Source organism: Camelina sativa, chromosome 6 (assembly GCF_030686135.1).
Source record: "Camelina sativa cultivar CO46 ecotype springtype chromosome 6, ASM3068613v1".
Lineage (NCBI taxonomy): Eukaryota > Viridiplantae > Streptophyta > Magnoliopsida > Brassicales > Brassicaceae > Camelina > Camelina sativa.
In genome coordinates, this window is record NC_141885.1 from 7,270,891 (window position 1) to 7,294,287 (window position 23,397).

A 23,397-nucleotide genomic window follows, 5' to 3' on the forward strand; every position below is an offset into this window, starting at 1 on the left:
GGTTCAAAGATCGGGACCAAAAGGGTTGTTATTACCAGGATTCTCAAGGATACGTGACACCAAAGCAACAATGATGAATTACTACTCACATGGCAATCATAGAGTTCATAATCTTGATCACACAATTGGCTAGAGATTGATGGCAACAAGATATTTAAGTAACCGTACCTAGGACTGAAAAAAGTTAGAAATGGGGCCACCAAAGTATAGGTTCCTTCCCGTATAAAGCCAATTTGAACACGGTAAGGCTCAGTGAACTCGGGATATGGAAACAAGGGATTAAAGAGGTGTCGGTAACCACCACTTCGTGGAGGCGGGGTCATAATGCCGTCCTTCCTCACCCCATAAATTTTGTCTGATACCATAAGCAATTTTCCAAAAAGCCTAGAGCTTGGATGAAGAGTGATCATCAGGGAATCGCTTTGAACCAGGGGTTGCAAAAGATCTTCACATACCCAACTCATAACTGTCGAGATGGAATGTAAGCAGCTTCTGCCCTTACAATCCAAAAGAGGGAGCGATGAGCCAGGCCTGAGCAAAGGTTCATAAAAATTTAACCTGAACTTTTAGTTGTGGCCTTGGTTTGTTGAAATGTTAATGGGCCGTCAAAGTATACAAGGCCCATCAGAAGAAAATCGCTTTCCTTGTTGGTTGACCTAGCTGGAGTGAGCATGCGGCGGCGGTTGTCCAGATATGGTGGATAGATTTGCAAGATAAGGAACATCTCAGGTGGACAAGGTTTCAACAAAAGCAAACCGGAGGGATGGTAAGTGACTGGGACATGGAACCACAAAAACACTCCATAGGTGGGAGGATGAACGCTTCGCCTGTAGAAGGAAACGCTGTGTGCCGTCGGCGTCTCTACCGGGTGGGATGAAGCAGATGGTCCAAAGAAGATCTCGTCTGCTGACCTCGGTGCCTCAGAATAGGCTTTTCTAGGGAGGAGAGGGCATCCAGATCTGAAGTTATGCATGTTGGCTGTTTGTGGATCCGTTCTGCCGGTTGAAGTATTCAGAGAAAGGAAGAGGGGTTCACCAGAAGTCTCCTGCGCCTTTAACTCTGTCTTTGGATATCTCACAGAGAAGCAAAAGGAGAGATAGCAAATAGGAAGGCGAAAGTAGACTAGCGTCGGTAATTTTTTTTTGGGGTTGGTTCCTCGATATTAGTGCCTGAGAGAGAATGAGATTTTTTTTGTATATAATTTCTTTTTCTTCTTATCACCGTTACTGGCAGTTTTTCCCACGAGATGTACCTGAAAACTATTAAAAAAAAAATTCAAAGGTTTTGCTTAGCAAAAATATCTATGGTGATCAGAGTCGGGAAAGATAATATCTTTGTATGTTTATATCCGTTTATCTCTGCTTAATTAAAGGTCCATCCATCCTTTAAATGCTTTTGTACCAAAATTTATAGTTTTTTTCAAGTGTTGATTACCAGCAGATAATCTGTAGTGCTTACAAACTGCAGGGGATAAATGATCTTTTTATATGAAAACATGATTCACTCACAAGTTACTTAATTTTAAATATTAATAGACATTAATTTCATTAAATGATTTTTATTAATAAATTTTAGAGTGAAAAAATCCGAAATCCCAACATAAAATAGATAAAAGATAGATAAAGCCAATCGATAAAAAATATTGGAGAGCCAAAAACTATGAAGTTTTATAGTACATCTGAAATCAAAGATTATTGAAAAGTCTTGAAGAACGAGTCAATAGAGGACCTATTAGATACTTTTTGTTGTGTTTTGACTTTGGGATCTCTGATTTCTTTTAATTTTATATTTGGTTTCTATTTCAATGGAATAAAATCAAGTTTTAGTTCAAAAGAAGAAAAATCTCAAATCCTCACAATATAACTTTCTTTGATTAAGAGAAATTTTAATTATCTCAAGCACACAATGTGACATATAATACAAGTGATAAAACAATTAACAAATTAGGTGAACAAATGTGAAAAGAAATAAAATAATAACGAATAGTTGTCCGACACAAATAAGCTATGACAAACATAAAAACAAATGGCCTAATTACATGTGTCGAAATTTGATTAAACAATCCATCTGTACTGATGAATATGTTGATTTTGTTTGGACCCATTGTAATAGCTTGATTCTATAATTAGCCAAGAAAAATTGAGTTCATTACTTCTCAATCTTTCCAAAGTGAGAATCTCAACTAGGTTTTTAACACCAACTTAAATGTTGAGTCTACATTTGTATACTTAATAAATTATATAGTTCAGTTAAAAACACTATAAGAGAGTACCTACAATAAGATCTCATAAGAATTTAATCAATATTAAAAAAATATTTTTATTGTATACTTAATAAATTATATAGTTCAATTAAACAATATTTTTATACTTAATAAATTATATAGTTCAGTTAAACAATGTTTTTATTTATTTGCATAAATAATTATTACTTCTTATTTTTATTGTTTAGTTTCATATCTCTATCTTTGGAGTTTCTATGATTTCATTTGTTTCCAATGTTTTATTTATTGCCTTTTCTAAACCAGTTATTATCGCCAAAAATAATCAGTTATTATTATTCGTCTTTTCAGAAAAATATAACAAGATAAATTCCAGTTATTGATTTATTCATGTCTACAGCTCTTTTATAATTAATCCCATATATCAAGTAAAATAGAAGACTTGCAAAATTAGACTACAAACTTGAGTCAATTGCAATGTTAGACCCCTCTTTTTCTCTCTCTAAACTTTCTTCGTATTAAATCCTTGTCCATTCATTGTATTCACAAAATTGCATTATTTCTGATTTATTTGAATTTCTTGCGAAAATGTTTATGACATTCATATCCTCATCTTCTTCTTATATTTACGGTTGTACCACCGCCATCAATTTTCCAACAACCATGAACAACCAAATTTGAAGCTCTTAAAGCTTCAACAACATGAATTTGTAAGCTTAAATAACACTCAATTCTAAGAGAACTTCATTTTCTTCCATCTCCTCTCCATTTTAATCCAAGAAAATTTTCAAGTCCATTTATCTTGTTATATATCATGATTCTTGGATAGTGATTAAGTTTGCGTTGGGTTTCTTCTGTGGTGACTTAAGACGACGTCCTTGGTGTTTGACATTGCGAACAACCACCGTAAGGGTATTTTCCGGTAGATTTCGTGATTTTCCTTGTGTTTTTATCGAAATTAGACTTTATTTGTTAGTCGAACCATCATAAAATAATGTAAAGTCTACTATTTGGTCAGTTTTGCAATTTAAAGTTTATCAAGTTTTGAGCCCGTAGACTAAAATGTCAGTCTCCTTAATTTAATTTGAAAACAAAAAAATATGGTTTAGACTGCATTATAATATTTCTAACGGATACTTCGTTTACAGTCTACTAAAGTGTATTTTTGCAATTGACCAAATTATTGACTTTTTAGTCCAGACTGTCAGACGAAGTCTTCGCATGAAAAAGGTAGTAGACTTCTATACTGGTTATTTTTGAAGTTGACCAAAATATAAAAGTATTGACCGTAATATTATTTATATAAAATTACCTAGTTGACTGCAAAAGAAGTCTACTAGTTAAAAAATTAAAATATTGGTCAACCCCAAAAATGACCAGGGCAGACTGCAAACGAAGTCAACATTTCTGGAGACTTCGTAAGTAGTCTAATTGGCGGAAGTCAAACTTGGTAAATTGCAAAACTAACCACAACGAAGTTTAACTTTTATAGTTGACGGATTTACGATGTCTACTTGTTAGTTAGAAGTCTACTAAAACGTCAATGGTGTGGTCAATTGCAAAAATAACTAGTGTAGACTGTAGTCGAAGTTAACTTTTTGAAATTTTCAAAGAAGTCTACTCTTTTTTATGTTTTGAATTGCAAAACTGACCTAAAAATTAACAAAGGAAGACAACAAAAGAAGTCAACAATCATAGTAGACTTCAAACGGTGCCTGTTTTATTAAATTGTAATTGCAAAAATAGACCACAAGTAATAGACTTCACAGGTAGTCTCTGTATAGAAGCTTGTTTATGTATACAATGTTGACATCAACATGAAATCCTCAAAATTTGAAAACCAATTTGCAACAAGTTGGTAAATAATTTTAAAGATTTTCTTGTTGTACTCTTCTATATATGATATGTACTTGCTTTTGTATGTTTTTGACATGATTATGTATTATACAGATGGAAAAATCAAGTTTTTGGTTTTCATAGGTAGTTAGGTTTATTAAATTAGACTTATTTAGGAAGTCAAACTGTTAGATTTATCTCTAAAGTCTGTACAATTGAAATGGTCTTTAATTGGAAATTTATAAAGATTTTTTTTTTGATTTTTTAGTTCGTACGTGTTATATCGGTTATGTAATTGCCTATGTATATTTTACGATGAGAAAATATTATACTTTTCGATCAATCATGTTTTTGCTTTTCTTAGGTTATTAGGGTTGAAGGTTTAGGGTTTATGGTATTTTAACTTGCTGCTTACTCTTTCAGGTAAATGGCGCAAATACCTGTTGTTTTCGGAGTACGGCTGACGAGAAATGGGTCTTGGCATTTTGACATGGATGGACTCAAAGGTGGGAGAATGTTTTTTTTGCGGCATGGTTGTACATACACTGAGCTTGTTGCAATGGCTGTAGAAGATTATCTGATTGACAAAGAAACAGAGATGGTTCAGTTGTCGTATCCCTTAACAGAGATGATGCTTCAGCAATTGCCCCAAGATACCCCTCCTGTCTATGTCACAAATGATAGATCAGTTCAGAACTTGATAGATTTTAGTAGTAGGAATGTTGTTCGCCTTTGCGTCTCTACACAGTGCATGGATGGACATCCGGTTATGTTAAACAACTCTCGTTCTGTTGACGATGGAGAGCCAACAGTTGAATTTGGTAACGTTGTAGATCCAGGTGCCGTTGAGTGTGCAGATGAATGTGCAGAAGAATGTCATGAAACTGATCATACGGATGAGAAGCCGAAAGATGTTGATGACATGGATTTCAACTACAGTGAGTACGAGAAATTTAAAGATGAAGATGACGAAAGAGATGGAGATGACCTGGGACTAGATGCTGAAGAAGGGAAACTGTTTTTTGGTGGTATTCATTGACAGTTAAATAGTCCTTGGATAGACCAACTGAAAGTAAGTCAATGCTTTCCATGCAAAGCTGATGTCATATCTGAGGTGCATTTGACCGTGATTATGTTAAAATTCTTTTTCAAAATTAAGAAGTCCACAAAGTCTCTGTTGGTGGCAATATGCTCTGTTCCAGGATGCACATGGAGGGTCGTGGCCACAGTGAAGAATGATCCAAGCACTTTTTGGGTCACCAAATATCTGAACGTGCATATATGTTCTATTGTGGACCGCGTAGCTAACCGTAAGCGTTGCACCTCAAAATATATTGGGAGACTTTTCATCGACCGGGTAGAAATAGTGGATGGTGTTGTCCCACAACATATTGAAGATTCAATGAGGACAATGTTCGGCATGACGTTGGATTACACCACTTCGTACAAGGCTTTACAATATGCGCAAGAATATGTGAGAGGAAGCGCGAATGACGGATATGCGAAGTTGCCTTACTGTCTTCGGAAAATAGAGCAGTCCAACCTGGGAAGTGTCGTTTACCTTGTTGTTGATGACGAGCATAGGTTTAAGTATCTTTTCATATCTTTTGATGCTTCAATCCGTGGTTTCAATTATGTTAGGTGAGTTATTGTGGTTGATGGGACTCATCTCACTGGCAAGTATGAAGGTGTACTGTTAATCGCTTGCGCACAAGATGGTAACTTCCAGATATTTCCGTTGGCTTTTGGAATTGTCGACTCGGAGTGTGATGCTTCATGGGATTGGTTTTTCACCAAATTAATTGAGTGTATCTTTGATGAATATCCTTTGGTAGTAGTTTCGGATAGGCACAATTCAATAGCTAAGGCATGTCGCAATGTTATCCCATGGGCAACACGAGGGATATGTTATTACCATCTTCAACAAAACATAATTTCTAATTTCAATGGAAAGCAACTGATGTACTTGGTGTAAGGGGAGCATATGCGCATACGGATGATGATTACAACTGCTACATGGCTTCGCTCACTAACGTAAATCCGGCTCTTGCAGCGTACTTGAATGAGGCAGATCCAGCTTTATGGTATCGAGTTTACTGTCCAGGAGATAGATACAACATCAAGACTAGCAACATTGCGGAATCTATCACCTCCATGCTAAAGAAAGCCAAAGGTTATCCCATCACATATCTCATTGAGTTTATTACGAAAAATTTAGGTAGGTGGTATTGGAAAAGACGAGAGGATGCACTAAGTCTGACAACCACTTTTAGTCGGGGTGTTGAATACTTATTGGCCGTAAGGGAGCATTACGCCGATATGATGACAGTCAAACGCATTGATGTTTGGCGTTTCCATGTTCATGGTGGACAACGTGACTGTTTGGTTGACTTTGAAGAAAAATCTTGTTCATGCGGGGTGTTTGGTGTTGAGAAAATACCATGTTCACATGCTATTAAGGCTGTCAAGTCTGCTGGATGGCATATGTCTACCGTGGTGGAAGCTTACTATAGAAAAGATTATGTCTATGTGTCGTATGCGACTAACATTATGCCCAATGTCGAGCATGCTCCGATTGGGCCAGATATCCGATGTATACCTCCAATACCGAAGCGGAACTGGCAGGCAAAAGAAAGTCTCGTTGGCTTACATGGCTAGAATTGTCACGTAAAAAGGGTACCAAGCCGCGGAAGACACAAAAGTCATATGCTTGTTCAAAATGCAGGCAGCCTGGACATACTCGACCTCATTGCGTGAATAGCATTCAATCAGATTATTTATAATGTTTTGTGGCTGTTTTTGGTGGTTATATTAATAGATCTTGTTCAGTTTGCTGAAGACGGAGAGTAGAAGTTACCTTCATCGTGAAGTTAATTGGAATGATTGGACCATTAATATGTATTTTGTAATATTTTCGGATATATTCCACGTGTAAGTCGACATTATCTATTACAGACAATCATTTCTCTTAAGGGGATTCCACTTTCTTCTCTTCTTCATCAAATAGACTCAGATGTAGAATAATGAGTCAAATTTTGGGGTCAGATTCTGATACAAATTCGCAAATCCGGTACTTGTGAAATCATGGACAGATGCAAATCCGGGAAGAAATTTCTTCAGGTGCATTGTTCATGGCTTTTCTCGTTGGTCAGACGAAGAAACATCACGTGGATGGCAAAAACGGAGCTTATTGGAGTCGAGGGACGAGATTCGTCGGCAGAAAGAAGAAATCAAGGTACTTAAAGAATCTATAAGAGCAATGAATAAACAAGTTGTTAATGGTTTGGTGAACTCTCATTTGGTTAACAAATATGAGGAAGATAAGAAACAGTTTGAGTGTGAGATTATGACAACCAAAGATAGGGAAAATATGCTTCGACAATTCATGGTTCTCTCTTGGATAGGTTTCATTCATCGCAATGTGTCTTGGGATGTGTACAACATCTCTAAGTTAACTTTAATCAGATGTCTATTAAGCTTTCGATGTATGCTATTGTTTCAAGTCTACATTCATTGTACCCTTTCGATATCTCTACATTCGTTGTACCATTTCGCTATCTATACATTCGTTGTACCCTTTCCCTATCTCTACATTCATTGTACACTTTCGATTTATCTACATTCATTGTATCGTTGTCGTCTCTTCATCTTCTTTTTCGATCATTGGATCTATAAATATCCTCTCAATTTCCACTCAATCTATTGCATATCCTTCTTCAATAACAAGAGAATAAGTTGGTTACGAGCTATGGCCGGAGAGAGTTCCAGTAAGCGTAAGCGAAGTAGTTCCGATTTCGAGTGGGAAGAGGAAGTAATAGATGCCATGAAAGACGCGTTTGAGAGGAAGAGAGTCGTGGTTGAAGAAGAGACGAAGGATCGCTTCAAAGCAATTCTTCGTATGATAAGAGATCGCATGAAGAAGAAGGAAGAGGCTACCGCCCTTGTGCATCAAGTGGATTTGATCGACGCTCAACTATCCCAACTGAATCAAATATTGGGTCAACAACTTGTCGACTTCGAGGCAGAGCACAAGAGGTTAGAGGAGATGAGAGAGGTTGCGGAAGCTGATGTCAAACAGTGTTTGGTTCCTCATATTATTGATTGGGGCAAACTTCATGTCCGTCTCGACGATTAGTTGCATCACCCAAACTCCTATTTGTATTTTATTTTTAACTTAATGTATGCATACTGTATACCTATTTCTATTTTCTATTTGTCAACTCTACATAAATAATGAATACCTATTTCTATTTCTATTGGTCAACTCTACATGTCCATTACTTACCAATATCCATTAGAAGTCTATAAGTTAACTTCAGAAATATGTCTACTAGGCTTCCGCTGTACGCTATTGCTTAGAGAAGACTACAAGTAATTAATATTTTAATAACTAACTAATGAGGAACATACAAGTGTAAAAATAAACAGAGGCGACCAAAAAGAAAAAAAGGAAAAAAAAATAACCGTTTTCGGTTCTCTTCTCTTTCTCTCTCTTTATGTATTATTTTATTAATTTTTAATAAAAATTGAAAATAACACATTCCCCGATAAAGTTTATAAATCTGTCACATTTTATATTATTTTATGTTGCTTCTCGGGTTCCGACAACAGAGTAGAGGGAGTATCGGCGGGAGAGCATGTACAAAAGCCCTTTGGTAGCATTTATTGAAACTCTGTAGATGCCTCATCATTAGGTCCGACAGCAAAAGGATGAACCACTGTTTTAGTAAAAGAGATAATTACGAGTACAATTTCATTAATCCGTTCACATTATAGTAATAAAAAGATCCCACAATATGGATAGCAGCCTATCATCAGAGTTAAACAAAAAATTTAACTACGAGAACAAAAGTTCTACATGTCAATTGAACAACAATATTCATTCGAAGTCTCTAAGTTAACTTCATAAAGATGTCTAGTAGGCTTTCGCGGTACGCTATTGTTTAGAGGAGACTACAAGTAATTAATATTTTAATAACTAACTAATGAGGAATAAACAAGTGTACAAATAAACAGACAATCTATATTATTTTATCAATTTTTAATAAAAATTGAAACACATTTCCCGAGAAAGTTTCTAAATTTGACACTTTGCTGGCATTGTTGAAACTCTGTAGATGCCTTGGCATTAATTGTGGACAAAAGGATGAACCACTGTTTTAGTATTGAGATGTTAGGTGAGAGACAAAGTGAAAATAGATAATTACGAATACAAGAACAATAATTCGTTTACATAGAGTTAATAAGGAGGATCCCACAAAAAATATATGGATACTGCCCATCATCCGAGTTAATAAATAATATATCCAACCCACAAAATAACAAGATCCCCCAACAAAAACAAAACATCCTCCTAATAAGTCATACATAAGACATACAAATTAAAAAAGAAACAAGTTCTTAGTTAGTTTTGAATTGGGGGAGGATCATATAGCCCAAAATCTTCGGTGTAATTTGACTCATTTGGTCCACAACACGCAATCTCGTAAAATAAGTCACAAGACAGCTTCTCCCTTATCCATGGGATGTTTGCGTCGCACAATGTAGAAGGAAACGGTAGTCCGAGTGCATGACATTCTATGTACTTTAATGTAAAAACACCATAGTCACCTGGCCTCTTATTCAGAGGCACTACCGTTGTGACTCACTCGTGGGTGAACTTCTCGTACGGATACATTGGTTTGTGGTCATGACTGGCTAACTCCCGCAGCACATACGTAACCATCACAACTATCGGATGAACTGCAGTCGCAAGCTCATCATAGGAAGAACAACTGGGAATGCTGTCCCAGACAATGATGTGTCTCATTGGAACTGATATCCACCTAGCAACCCAATGCTGAGATTAACGTTTAACGGCGCGTATAACTCGTCCACTTCCAGACCCCACTGTTTGTTAGACTGGGCATACGGTGGATACTCACCTGTGTGGTAACTGAAGGCACCGACCGGCAGAAGTTTTCCAGACCCATCAGGATTCGGCTCAGATTTTTCAAATTCAAAATAGTTCTTCGTCCACATATGAGTGAACATAGCGTCTAGGAAGACAACTCTATCCGATCTAAACCTCTCAGGATGTAATGTGAATCGATGTCTCAGTAGATTCAAACCCGCATCCATGTGCTGGATAATCACATGAATTTTAAAACACAGTTAAATAGTATTGAAGACTGTCAACATAAACGAATACAAGAAGTTTACGAGTAGACTTAATGAATCTCTAAGCCACACTGTTCTTGTCTGCAGTTCGTACCATCAAAGACAACATCGGGATTTGTCTGGAATCTTGTCCATGTACGTCCTGTGAATGAAGAATGGTTTGGAAACATATAAGTTACAAGATTTTCGAAACGTAGAATTTTGAAACATAACATAAAATGTTGTAGACTTACGGATCTTCCTTTAAGAAGTCAAGCAAAACCTTCTTCTTCTCCTTGTCTGCTTTATCCAAAGGATTGTATGCTGACGTATTTGACTTACCACCTATGATAGTCTTGGCTGTGTTATCACCAACGAATGGAGAACGCTGACTTGACGCCAATCTCTTAACCCTTTCAGCCCTGCCCTATGCCGCAAGCATAGTAGCTTCAACCTGTGGTTGTTGCTTCTTAGCCATGGCAGTGTAGTCAGCTGCTGTTGGGATTTCTGTGCGAAGGAACACAGAAGGATTTGAATCAGTGTCAGATGAATCAGAGCTGCCCTCCTTTGTTACCTTGTTATCCGTACGAGTAACAGATGGAGAAGGGTTCAGTTTCTGCAAATTCCGATTTAAAAGTTACATGATCATTGATGTAAACAAATAAAATTAAATCTGCCATATCTGACATATGTTTAAGAGTCTCGAATTTGACAAAGCAAAGACAACATAAAGTTGAAGTCGACTTCACATAATGAAGTCTAACAAATACACTTGATTAGAAGTCTGCGAAGTTGACAACCTCTATAAGTCTATTTTTTCTTCGCCTTGTACCTGGTATTGTGTTTGTGAGGAATCGTAGTAGGAATTTTCAAGTGTTCAGAACTAACCATATCCGTGGTTTTTTGAGTGATAGGCTCTTCCTCTTCAGCAGTAGCTTCAGGAGCATTCTGTTCCTTTGGGTTGGTATCGACTTCTGACGCACCACTTACATTTCCCTTCATTTTGGAAAGATCCGAAGCCAGACTTTCCACCTTCTTATTCAGCATGTCAAACTTCAAATCGCAACTTCTGAATCCGTCCTTCATCTCTTGAAGCAGAGCTGCTCCCCACATGCTGAGCTCATCTTTAATGGAATCCAAGATATTGATATCCAAGGCAGTTGAAGTACCTGAACAGTGCCTCTTTCCACTTGGTTCATCAAATGTATCGGCTCTCTTATTCTCACCCTTATCCTCCACCTTTATCTTCGCATTGTTGGACGCATGAATACCGTCCGTCTCCCAAAAGCCTCTCCCCCACTTCCATCGACCTAAATCCCCATTCAATCCTTTCATAATGTTAGCAATTCTGTCATTTGCTTCATCCTCTTCCCAAATAGGGCTACTCATGCCACCAATGGTCTTGAAGTGGTTGAAACGAGTCTACAATTGATATAAAACAGTATAACTGTTCAAATCCAACACCAACATTAAACAAATCTAATATAGTATATATACTGCTATGCGTACCTGTCTTAGAATGCCCTCTTTCACATATTTTCGACCGCGGGAACCGCGGTAAGCAAGCAACGGTGGAGTAGGTTTATTAGGCAACGAATCGCCAAATTCCTTACCAAAATCCGGCATAGATTCATATACCCAAATCTGCAGAGGTTCGACAAATCCGTCTAATTGGTAACTCTTGTTAATGTCTACCTTCTTCACAGAATGGATGAGGTTCTTGAAAGCAACTCTTCCCCATGGATAATCTTTAAATGTATCTAAATCCATGACTAGCCTAGCCATATTTAGACAGGTGGACATTGAGGATTTTCTAGCTTCTATAAACCCAGCATATATGGCTAGATAACCCAACCTAATACGATCAACTCTATCCCACTCGGCAGCGTTCTTACATGCTGCGACGTGTTGATCAATACTCGGACCGATGTCTAAACTGACTCCAAGCTTCTCCCAAAACTCTTCCGTCTCGTCTGTAACATCAACCTGTGGTTGCTCCAAGGACTCGACATCTTCACAGTTAAGTCCAGTGATGGCTTCAAACACATTCAAAGAAAATCTTCATGGGTTAGACCCAACCAGACTCCATATCTCGTACTTTTTGTTGCAGACTAGCTGAAAGCTGAGCATATAGTGAACCAGTCTAGAAGCCCATTCGAATTTGAGACGGTTGAACTGTAAGAAGACACCCAGTCGAGACTCTCGAATCTCATCCCATTCATCTTCTCCGAGAGCTTCGTACAGTTCATCAAACAGCTTCGTATCGTTGTTGTAATATCCGACGCTTTTACACGACAACGACTCCTCTCCTTTCGTGAAAAACCTCCGAGGAAATTTTAGATTGTTCGCCTCCTCCATTCTGCAAAATAAGGCAAAATAAGATTAGGTTTGGCGGGGGATTGAGATAGAAGAAGACAAATACGATTAATCTACAATTGAATTGAAAAGGAAGTCTACAATCGATTTGAAAGAAGTTAACCTTCAGTTTAATCGAATATGAAACTGCGGCGAAGACGTTAAGATGAAGCGGCGGGGTTGGATAATACAGAGTTCGGCGAGATCTGGTACAAAAACGTTAAGCGAAGTCAGCAAAAAGACAATCTGAAAGATAGAGATTCAAGTTTAACACAAAAGTAATGGGAAAATCAACCGTTAGTGATAAGCAAAATAGATAAGCGGAAGAGGAAAGTTTACAAGAAAATGACGACGGAATTAGAGATAACAATATTATTATCTCAGTTTTTAGGTTGTATATAATAATCCTAGTTTTATAAAACTAAAACCGTTTTATTCGAAACAGTATCAGAAAATTATAAAGAACCCGTTTAAAACCGAATCCCGTTTATCGGTAAACCAATTTCCGCTTATCGGTAAATTAAACAAATATAATATTACCACCAACTAACGTCAAATCAATTTATACCTTGTAATGATTATGTTTACGACTTCTCTGCAGACTTCTCCACGGGAAACTGAACTGTCTACAAGCCCATCAAATCAAATTAAAACGTTTACTATCTAGTAGACTTCTTAGGAAGACTTCTTCCTGGGAAACTGAAATATAATCTAAACTGCAAATCTATCTAATCATTACAAATTAATATATCGTAGACTTCTCAAGAAGACTTTTTCCTGGGAAACTGAAATATACTTTAAACTGCAAATCTATCTAATCAACCAAATTAATACATCGTAGACTTCGATGAACCCGTTTCTATGATATATGTTCACTTAACTTCGATGAACTCATTTCTATGCAAATCTATCTAATCAACCAAATTAATATATCGTTAACTTCAATGAAGTTCAATAGAAATTTTCTAATAATTACCCAACTGTGAATGTTAGAATTCTACACTTATAAGTTAAATAAAACGAAGTGATATAGAGAAAGTTTCTATTATTACCCAATCCGTGAACAGTCTCCAATTCCTCATGGCTGTGATGATTTATATTGACCGTTCCAATGAAACTGAAAGACTTTCAATCACCAATTCTCTGTTATGAGGATGAAGTACTATTTTTTAAGAGAAAAGAGATGATTTACTGGATACATTTTTGGTTGCAGTTTTAAAATAATCGCAAGACCCAGTATTTGGGTTATATATACGAGACGAAGCGGTTGCAATGAACAGTTACATATAATTAATTAGTAAGGCAAACCGCCGCGTCGAAGAAAACCAACATGCAGACTTCAAAGCCTGACTTCTTTACACAGATTAAGGAGTAGACTTCATAATCTTAATTTTCCGACAATATGTAAACAGATATTAGTCTACTGTATACGTCAACTGAATTGAAATCAACGAAGTCATCCAACTATTACATAAACTGAAGCAAGTTCACAGATTACAGACATAAATACGCCATTCAAACAAACAGACACGATGAAGAAAGGTTCACAAATTTTAGAACTTAATTGAAAGATCTATGAAACCAAAGAGATTAATACCACAATGAGTATTATACCGGCGATTAAGATATTCTCGACCACCCCTCTTACACGACGAACTGCCAGACGTAATTCTTTCATCTGGTCTTTCACCTTGTCTAGCTCCTGCTGAACCCATAGTATTTCCTCATTTTCCAGGATGGCTGTAATAGAATCCTTTGGTCAGCAATTCCACCTCTCATTGCCTGAAGTTCTTGCATAATAGCCTCATCCCACCATTTCATAATATGGTCCTCTCCATCCTATACCATAGAAATAAATATACCATAAGAATATTATATATACTCAAATAATAACAACAAATAAACCACCAGACAATCTAACAACCTCATGGTTATTTCATCTAATGAAAATTCTTCCAGGATTGTCGGCTGTGGTGGAACATTTCATAACGGTTTCCCTTCCGCAGAAACATTTGTCAGGAATTCTAACTGTCAGGCCAAGAAAGTTTACTTCGGGTGGACCTTCACTCCATACTTGCAAAGAACTAGAAGATGGCTGAGTGTAGCTGTGTAACCCCATATCTGTGTGAAAAATGAACAAAAAACGATGAGAACAGATATATTTACGAACAAAAATAGCTACAACATTACAAAAGCAAATCGCCGACGATAAACCAAGAAATACTTATCTGAGATGTTCTTGAGATTCGAAGAAGAGAAATGATGAGAATCTGAATTTTCGAGAACACAATATCGGAAATTTTTGAGAGAGAGAGAGATCACGTAAAAACTAGGTTTAACCTACAGAAAGAAGTATATATATCTTTTAATTATTCGGTTAGGTTAAAAACAAGGAATCAGTACAAATTCGGTTAGGTTCAGCTTTCGGTTTGGTTAAATTATCGGTATTAATATAATATTAATAGTTGATGGCATAACAAAGTCAACCACGAATAGTCCACAGGGAAGTATACTTAAGCAAAACCCTAAATCATATAATTTTAACCTAATCAGCCTTTCCTCCCTTAATCTGAATCGTTTATAGGTAAATTTATTTTATTCCAATGCCGGAAGTCTATGTGGTTATTATTTGGTCAATAGGTTTATCAAATTATTTTTTATAATATTTTTAATTAAAATTTAAACTATAATTAAGGAGTAGACTTACCTTTATGTCTTCACATATACTCAATTTATAATCTACCTTAAATAAATCTATTGCATACTTACTTCGGGTTACATCTGTCATTTCTGCATGTGTTTTTTGTTTGGTCGTAAGGGAGTCAACTGTAATTTCAATACTCTTAGTGGTTATGTTTCTCAAATATCGAATATAGGGTCTACTATTGCATTCAAGGCCAAATAAAAGTATACAAAATGCAATTATCTCAAGTAAAATTAGATCTTTATATTGTTAGTATGTTACATACACATTAAAAGAATGATGTAATGATTAATATGTCCTTTTTTTTTTGAATAAACGATTAATCTGTCCTTATTTAATTATTTATATATTATCAAAAAATAATAAAATAAGGAATTTTTAATTTTTAAAATATGAATATATTTGAGCAGTTATTTTTTAACATCGAAGTTTTTTTATATAAAGTATATATCAACTACAAAGTTTAGGTTCAGAGGTGCTAATCATTTCTTATTATACCCATAATACAAAAAAAACTAATTTTCCATAAAATTTAGAAAATATCTGAAAGATTATTATTATGTTAATATCAAAGATTCCTTTGGCTTGGTTTGTTAGTGCTACATTTGTTATTGGAAGACAAGTTAAATCGAAGTACTCTTTCCGTGCAAAAACTAGAGCCGTTATTTTAGGGATGTGTTCTTTGTCGTGACGTTAATATTCCCAAATTCACCTTACATTTTGCCTAAGGACAAAATGACATTGAAGGGCATAATTGGTGTATTATTATGTAAATTAATCATTGACTTTGATTTCGAATGCTACCCTTGCCCAACTACCCAACTAAACAAAAGATACCACAGTCCACAGGTTATATTATATCACATGTTCTTTTTTTTCTTTTAAAGTGATTGGTAATTGAAGTTTTTCAGTTATTATACAAAGGTTTGTTACTTTAGGTCAGAAATGTTTCCTTCTTGTGTCAGCAATCACAATATCTATTTCTGGTGCTCCGGTTATCGTTGAGTGTACGATCAATGATTCAATGTCATAGCTTGCATATTTGTATTTATTTGATTTTTTTGGAGAATATCAATTTCGTAATTCTAAGATTTATCACTTTGACCATTTATAACCATAAGCAAACTCGACTTACAAGTCCTTGCATTCCAGATTTTTTGTTATGCTTTTTGGTTTCATTCGGACGTTTAGAATCTTTATATCAAACCGATATATAAGAGTGAGATTGGTGGAAGTGTTAAATATATATTAGGACCCTCAATAGGTGATCTCGAGCTCAATGTTGGCCACTGTGAGAGAGGAATTTTACTTATAAGCATGTATAATCTAGGGTCAATTTCAGTTTACCATGATATATTTCTAATCGTTCCACAAAAATGGGCAGAGTATTGATTTTGATATTACCACTAAACTCCAAATATGTGACTGATTCTTAATTACAGAATGAGCATTTTCAAGTTGTACTATAAACATGAAGAGATTATAAACCCTTTAGTTTTAGCTGTTTTGTTCAAGGTTTGACTTATTGTCGTGTGGCCTAAGTCAACCATTAGCCAATTAATCTTTCAAGATCTCGCAAAGGGTGATATGCTCGCTGGTTTGTATGGGAGTTCCATCGCCTACCATTTTCTGTACTTTGGAGTTAAGATTTTTTTAAAAAGAGTCTTTTCCCACAAACAACTCCCATTTGTATATGTAGAATCTGATTTGTAAGTCTAGCCGATTAGAGATATCGTACCAAAATATTATACAAACGAGAATATAACGTAAAAAGGACGTAAAAGTTGGCAAAATAGGGAGAAGATGCAAAAAAAAATCAATATTTAAAAAACTAGGAATGATCTTTAGAGTAATTCAGAATGATCTTTTATTATATATTTTCATTTTTATTTTATAATTTTTTCTTTATAACCATGTCTTCAATGCTCTATTAATTGGTCGATTCAATCGTTTTGATTTACTTCTTGCATGATATGATTAAAATAAATCTTTTAGATTATATGTTTTAATATCCCAAATTCCAGTATGAACTGGGATACTAACACATATAATAATTGTTCTATCCCAATATTCTTTTCATATCAATAGAATTAACTTGCATTATATACTAATTAATATTCATCCAAAATATTATAGTGAAATTTATTTATCCAATATCCATCTTTGAGTTCCAACACCAACACTATAGTTGATAAATATCCCAAGTCGTTATGTTTTTTCTTTTAACATAAAAAATGTTACTAAATTATGGAAAATTAAAAAGTTCTCACTCGAGATGCTGCTATATAATATTGTGTGACTAGTATATAAAAAATTAGCTATTGACCATGTTTTTTACCAAACGCTGCAACAGTGACAAGACAGAAGAAAAACAGTTTTGGGATAGAATAGAAAGGAAAACACAGTAATGAGATGAAATTGTCGCAGAAAATGAATGGAGATGATTTGAAAACTCTTTGTGACACATTGTTTAACTCCGTCGCTACCGCTGTCGCAGGGTTTAATAAAAGAACATGGCCATATTACTAAATTATATATGGAAAACTAAAAGATGATATAGTAACTCTATTTAAATTAAAACGAAAAATAAAGTAGGGTAGGAGCTTGTGTTATGCACATGCATTTGTATATATTTAACAAAAGCACATTAAGACAAAAATCCCCAATACTAGGTGTTTAACTGTTCATGTGTTCCCTACACACTTGGGCATTTATGTGTAAACACTCTTACATAGAATTATTTAGTCATATCATCTTCATAAATTTAATTTCTAATAATAGTCTAATGGAGTCCTGCCTTGTCTCATGATATCTTTGACTATGTAGTCTATTCAAAACAGAGAGAGAGAGACATCGAGAGGACTTCATCAGGCTCATCTAAAAATAAATCTAACTGGGACGTAAACATTTCGAAGTCAAGAGTCAAGACAGTGTAAATTTTGAATTGTTCTTAATTAAAAAGATAGTGATTTGATTTTGTTATTATCATTTTTACGGTACGTATAATGCGCGTACAAAGTTCATGTACATAAACATTTATCTTTATCCACCAAGGTAGAAAGTATAACACGTAATTTCATTAAGAATGAAATAATTTAGTAATCTTATTTCTACAGCCTTTATTCAAAAAAAAAATCTTATTTTTACAGCCACAACTATATCTATTACCGTCAAGTCTCAATCTATCGTTTATTTCGGCCAGCTCTCAATATCAAAAGAATTTATCTTTTCAAAATTTTCAATCAATAAACATCTTCTGTTAAGATCCAAAACTAAACCATCACATTAATATACCATGAAATTTAGCATGTTTTCTACTAGAAAACAAAACAAACTTTAATTATGTTGAATTTTGCACGTCAATAATAATTTTACTTGTATATAAAAATCCGTAGAGTTTAACTATATACAATTTGTATAGTCAAAATACATTTTTTTTTTGTAAATAAGCGCTTGCTTTATCTTATATAAAACAAAAATAAATCTGGTTTTAATTTCTTTATTGATTGAAAAGAAAACAATTGGGTAAAATTTTTCTAAATGGGTAGAATAGACAGGTTTCTTTATTGACGCAAAGAAAGAATTGGATCTGAAAGACATATGACTCCTCACATCAGCACCACTCGGTGGTCTGATATTCATTATACATTTAAGAGAAAACGTAAAATACAAAAAAGTAATGTAATAAGAAAAAGCAATTCAACTTTTTTTTTTTTTTTAAATGATAATCCACTACTCCCCTCATGCACACCTGCTTATACATTTATGATGTATCTGTTTCGATATAGAATTTCATTGGAGAATATTGATGTCGATACTATATCATATATACATGAACATGTCGAGGATAAGCCAAATATTGCGGCTAAGATGCCTCGGATACCTTTCCTTTAGACAATGCGGATAAGTGGTCGAGTAACTACAAGATATGTATGATAACGAGCACGCACATATATATATCATGTAAGATCGTGAAATCTTTAATCAGCTGTCGTGTATATATATATCGAGGAGGAAGCCACATCTGCATAAATTGATGACTGTTGTGTTTTGCAATGTGAGTGATTTTCTGTTTAATGTGAGTGATTTTCCTAGTTTAATGTGTATAAAATTTAATATGGATACAAACAAAGTATAATAACTTTAATAAACCAAAACAAGGAATACAAACAATATCAAACATATGTAAAATCACTGAAGTTATACATATGTAGAAAACACATAAATATGGAGTATAATCACTGAAGTTATTATACTTTGTTTGTATCCATATTTGTCTCTTAAAAAAAGGTATTTGTTAAAAAAATGTATTAAAATTGTGGAGTAAGTTGCATTTTACCCTTAAATAAAATGTACAATGGTTCACAGTTTGGTTTGGTAAAACAAAATTAGGAAAACGTTTTTTCCTTTTTTACGCCCATGGGCCATATGTGGTCAATAATATTCTTCATCTTTCTAAACACCATTTAATTACACTATTACTATAAAATAGTATTCGAAACAATGTACAATTATCCATCATTCACCTAACTTTAGACCCCTGCCTGCGTTTGTCACATATTTTAATCAATTGGCTTAAATCAAGACAATTATGGGTATAAGATAGATTAATGTGACAAACGCAGGCAGGGGTTTAATTCCCATATTTTAATCAATAGATTAAATCAAGACAATTATGGGTATAAGATAGATCTAGGTGAATATATATTTACTCAATTCTCATGTTAGAAACTTTTTTATTGCTTCACCCAATTGCAGAAAGTGGGCTCCATTCCCCGACCACTGCTCTCACTGACTCTATAAAACCATCTTCTCTCTTACACACCAAAAACTCCATCAGAACTTATAAAGCTGTTTGACAAAAAAAAAAAAAAAACTTGCATATTTTCTCTTGACCTACATTTATTTTCCTCAAGTAATTAAAAAGCCCTAACTTTCTTCCCAAGTCAACTCCAAAATGCAGCCGCAAACGGACGTTTTTAACCTTCATAACTACCTAAACTCCTCCATACCATCTCCCTATCCTTCAAGTGTCCCGATATCTACGCCATTTCCATCCAACTGTCAAAACTCGAACCCCCTCTATGGATTCCAAAGCTCTACAAACAATCCACAATCCATGAGCTTAAGCAGCAACAACTCGACCTCAGACGAAGCAGAAGAGCACCAGACAAACAACAACATAATCAACGAGCGTAAGCAGAGAAGGATGATATCAAACAGAGAATCCGCAAGGAGATCGCGTATGAGGAAGCAGAGACACCTTGACGAGCTTTGGTCACAAGTGATGTGGTTGAGGATCGAGAATCATCAGTTGCTTGATAAGCTTAACAATCTCTCCGAGTCTCACGACAAGGTTCTTCAAGAGAATGCTCAGCTTAAAGAGGAAACATCTGAGCTTAAGGAAGTGATTAGTAATATGCAAATTCAAAGCCCTTTCTCTTGCTTCAGGGACGATATAATCCCCATTGAATAGAGCATTTTCAAACGATTCAGTTATGGATTGTTTGAGTCGGTCTAGTATGTATCTTTGTATGTGTATATCCGGAGTTCTGTTGCAAGGGTTTTGATTATACGGCCCTTAACGACGACGTTTTTAGAATGCAGTAAATTCATAAACAAAAGAAGATTAGTGTTAATGAAGAACAAATATAAGTGGTGTTGGTCATATCATGCATGAGTCATGTTGGTGATGGGGACAGAGTAAGGTGGTGTGGGTTTTGTTTCTTATTACAACGATTTCCAAATTTCCAACTACAAAACCAGGAAATACTTACACTTACATTTTAACATATATATATGGTGATATCACTTAAAGTGTTATCATCTTTTGGACAAAGAAAGCATACACTAAAATATATGCATGGTGACATCATTTAAAATGCTATCATATATCTTTTGGACAAAGAAAAAAAAACAGATGATGGTTGGTGGATTCATGATGATTTCTTATGTGAAACTTTCCAAATTTGATTATATTAGGCAAAGACCAGGGACAACCTTATCTGTAACTGTTAGTCTCTAGACCCACGAAGAACAGTATATATCTATGGTTGTGTGCATCGACCTAAGAAAATATTTTTAACTTTTTGGAAAGATTTCTTTCATAGATTCAATTATATAGCAGAGTGCTGGGGGAAAAAATATTAAAGTAAAAAAAATACTTTTATGTCAGATTTATGAACAAATACTTTTAAGAGAAAGCAAAATAATTTAAACCAAAAATCTAAACGCTGGTACATGTTTGTATCATTGTGTTTTCATTCACCTCGAATGTTCATTTCTGATATTTTTTTGTAGTATAATGGATATGTCAAAATCTACAAAACGACCATAAATTGGTTTTTACAGATTGGCCAAGAGCTGGAATCAATTTCAACTGATTACAAAGTAAACCCAAACTCATGGCATCTCCATGTTCATTGATCTTTCTTTGACATAGACATATAGACAAAGAAACAATCTTACGTACGAGATCTTCTTTCGAAATGTGGTCAACAAAAGAACCGAACTTTTTCTCTTTTCTTCGTGTCGTGAGATTCCTTGTCATAAACTTACTATCCAAGAAACCACTCCGGTCGTATAAAATGTGTCCATCAAAATTGTTTTTAAAAACTTCAATCAATCTCTCACCTTTTTTTTTTCTTTCGTCGTGGGATCGAGTACGAAGAACGTAATTTAAGTGGAAGACTAAAAGATACAATATCGAAAGATATGGACACCTTTAACTTCTTCTTTTTCTTTGTTGTCATTCATGAAAACGTATATCTCTTACTTTCATGTTTTCTCTAGATATTGAAACCAATATTTGGTGATGCCAAGTTCAAGTTGTATAGTTAAGCCAAGTAACTATAGGGCCGAAAACACATAAACAAACTATATGTCATACAAAGTGACTCAAAACCGTGTTCCATTCTTTTTTATTGTAGCGTTGTTCGAGTGAGTAGAACACTAATCCAACTCAGACCGGGTTTTTTTTTTTTGGGAATGGTTAGTTGACCGTGTCTTTTTAAAATTTTAATGATGCTATTACTAAATAAAATCTTAGGATCCATCAATTCAAAATAACGCTAGGCCCTAACTGGTATTTGTGGTGGTGTTAGCATTTAACCAAAAAATCGGAGATTATAAGATTTAATCGGAGATAAGTTTTTTTAATTATTTTTAAATTTAATCGGAGATAAGTAATCGATTAAAAGCAGAAAATAAATAAAGGTTTTGAAATCAAGGAAAGGTATTGGGCGTAGGGAATCAGTTCGGAGATACAATCACAAATTTAGTTGATGGATTGAGAAAACATTAGACACCGTTCTTAAACTCAAAACTCAATTATAAAGCTAACCTACTTCCGCAGCGATAGCTAACTATGCAAAGAAATAACTAGACCCTAAACTTCCGTTCGGATCTAGCTAAACAAGCAAGCATTAAAGCTCAAGCCTTGATTCGTTCACAAAGTGCCTCAACTTCAACTTCCGTTGGCTAAGGTCCACCTTGCTCACCTATGTTTCTTTCAAGTAACTCAACAACACTTTCGGTGCCACGATGAGTTTAACCTAAGATCTTAATCTAGGCAATCAGTCTAGCTTAAGCAATAAGAACAACTATAGATGAAGAACAATAAGATCAATCCCAAATCTAACAAACTAAGTTTAGAGAATCATAAACCCACTTTTGAAACCCGAAACCCAATAGTAAAACTACTCAGACATAGAAATAAAAGAACAGCAAAACAAGGATGAAGAAATCATAATTGAATTGCAAAGAGAAGTCAAAAGGGTTCAAAAATCTTCTCCCAAAAATATACAAAGGATTAGAGATCTTCTCCCAAGCTTACAAGTCTCAAAAGAGGCGTTGAATAATAGGTTGTCTTTTTAGAGGTCGAGCCTCGTGCTTAAATAATAAAATAAAACTCTAAAAGTCGGTTTAAAACGAAAAACGAAAAGTTGCTTCGGGTTCTGGACTGGTCGATCCAATTGTGGATTGGCCAATCCAGGATGCTTTTTTCTGTGTTTGCTCCATCTGCTAGCTTGTCCAATCGGTTTTCAACCAATTTAGCTCCAAATGCATGCTTTCATCCCCAAAACACTCAGTTTCCTTCAAAAGCAACCTAAAACCTGTACAAACTCATAAAAGACTAAAAAAA

General features: G+C 35.0%; 1 protein-coding gene and 2 pseudogenes across 1 annotated transcript; 2 read left to right on the forward strand and 1 right to left on the reverse strand.

The window, feature by feature from the left end:
- Positions 1 to 4,484: 4,484 nt before the first annotated feature.
- LOC147942373 (uncharacterized) lies at positions 4,485 to 6,840 on the forward strand (annotated as a pseudogene).
- A 3,022-nt stretch (positions 6,841 to 9,862) lies between these two features.
- Positions 9,863 to 12,553, reverse strand: LOC147942374 (uncharacterized). The gene is made up of 5 exons (XM_087456033.1): positions 12,280 to 12,553; positions 11,705 to 12,231; positions 11,084 to 11,617; positions 10,650 to 10,811; positions 9,863 to 10,180 (listed from the first exon to the last, which is right to left on the reverse strand). Exons 1-5 carry the CDS (start codon positions 12,551 to 12,553, stop codon positions 9,863 to 9,865), a joined length of 1,815 nt encoding a protein of 604 aa, XP_087312159.1.
- Positions 12,554 to 20,107: 7,554 nt separating this feature from the next.
- Positions 20,108 to 20,922, forward strand: LOC104790606 (basic leucine zipper 43 pseudogene; annotated as a pseudogene).
- The last annotated feature ends 2,475 nt before the right edge of the window (positions 20,923 to 23,397 follow it).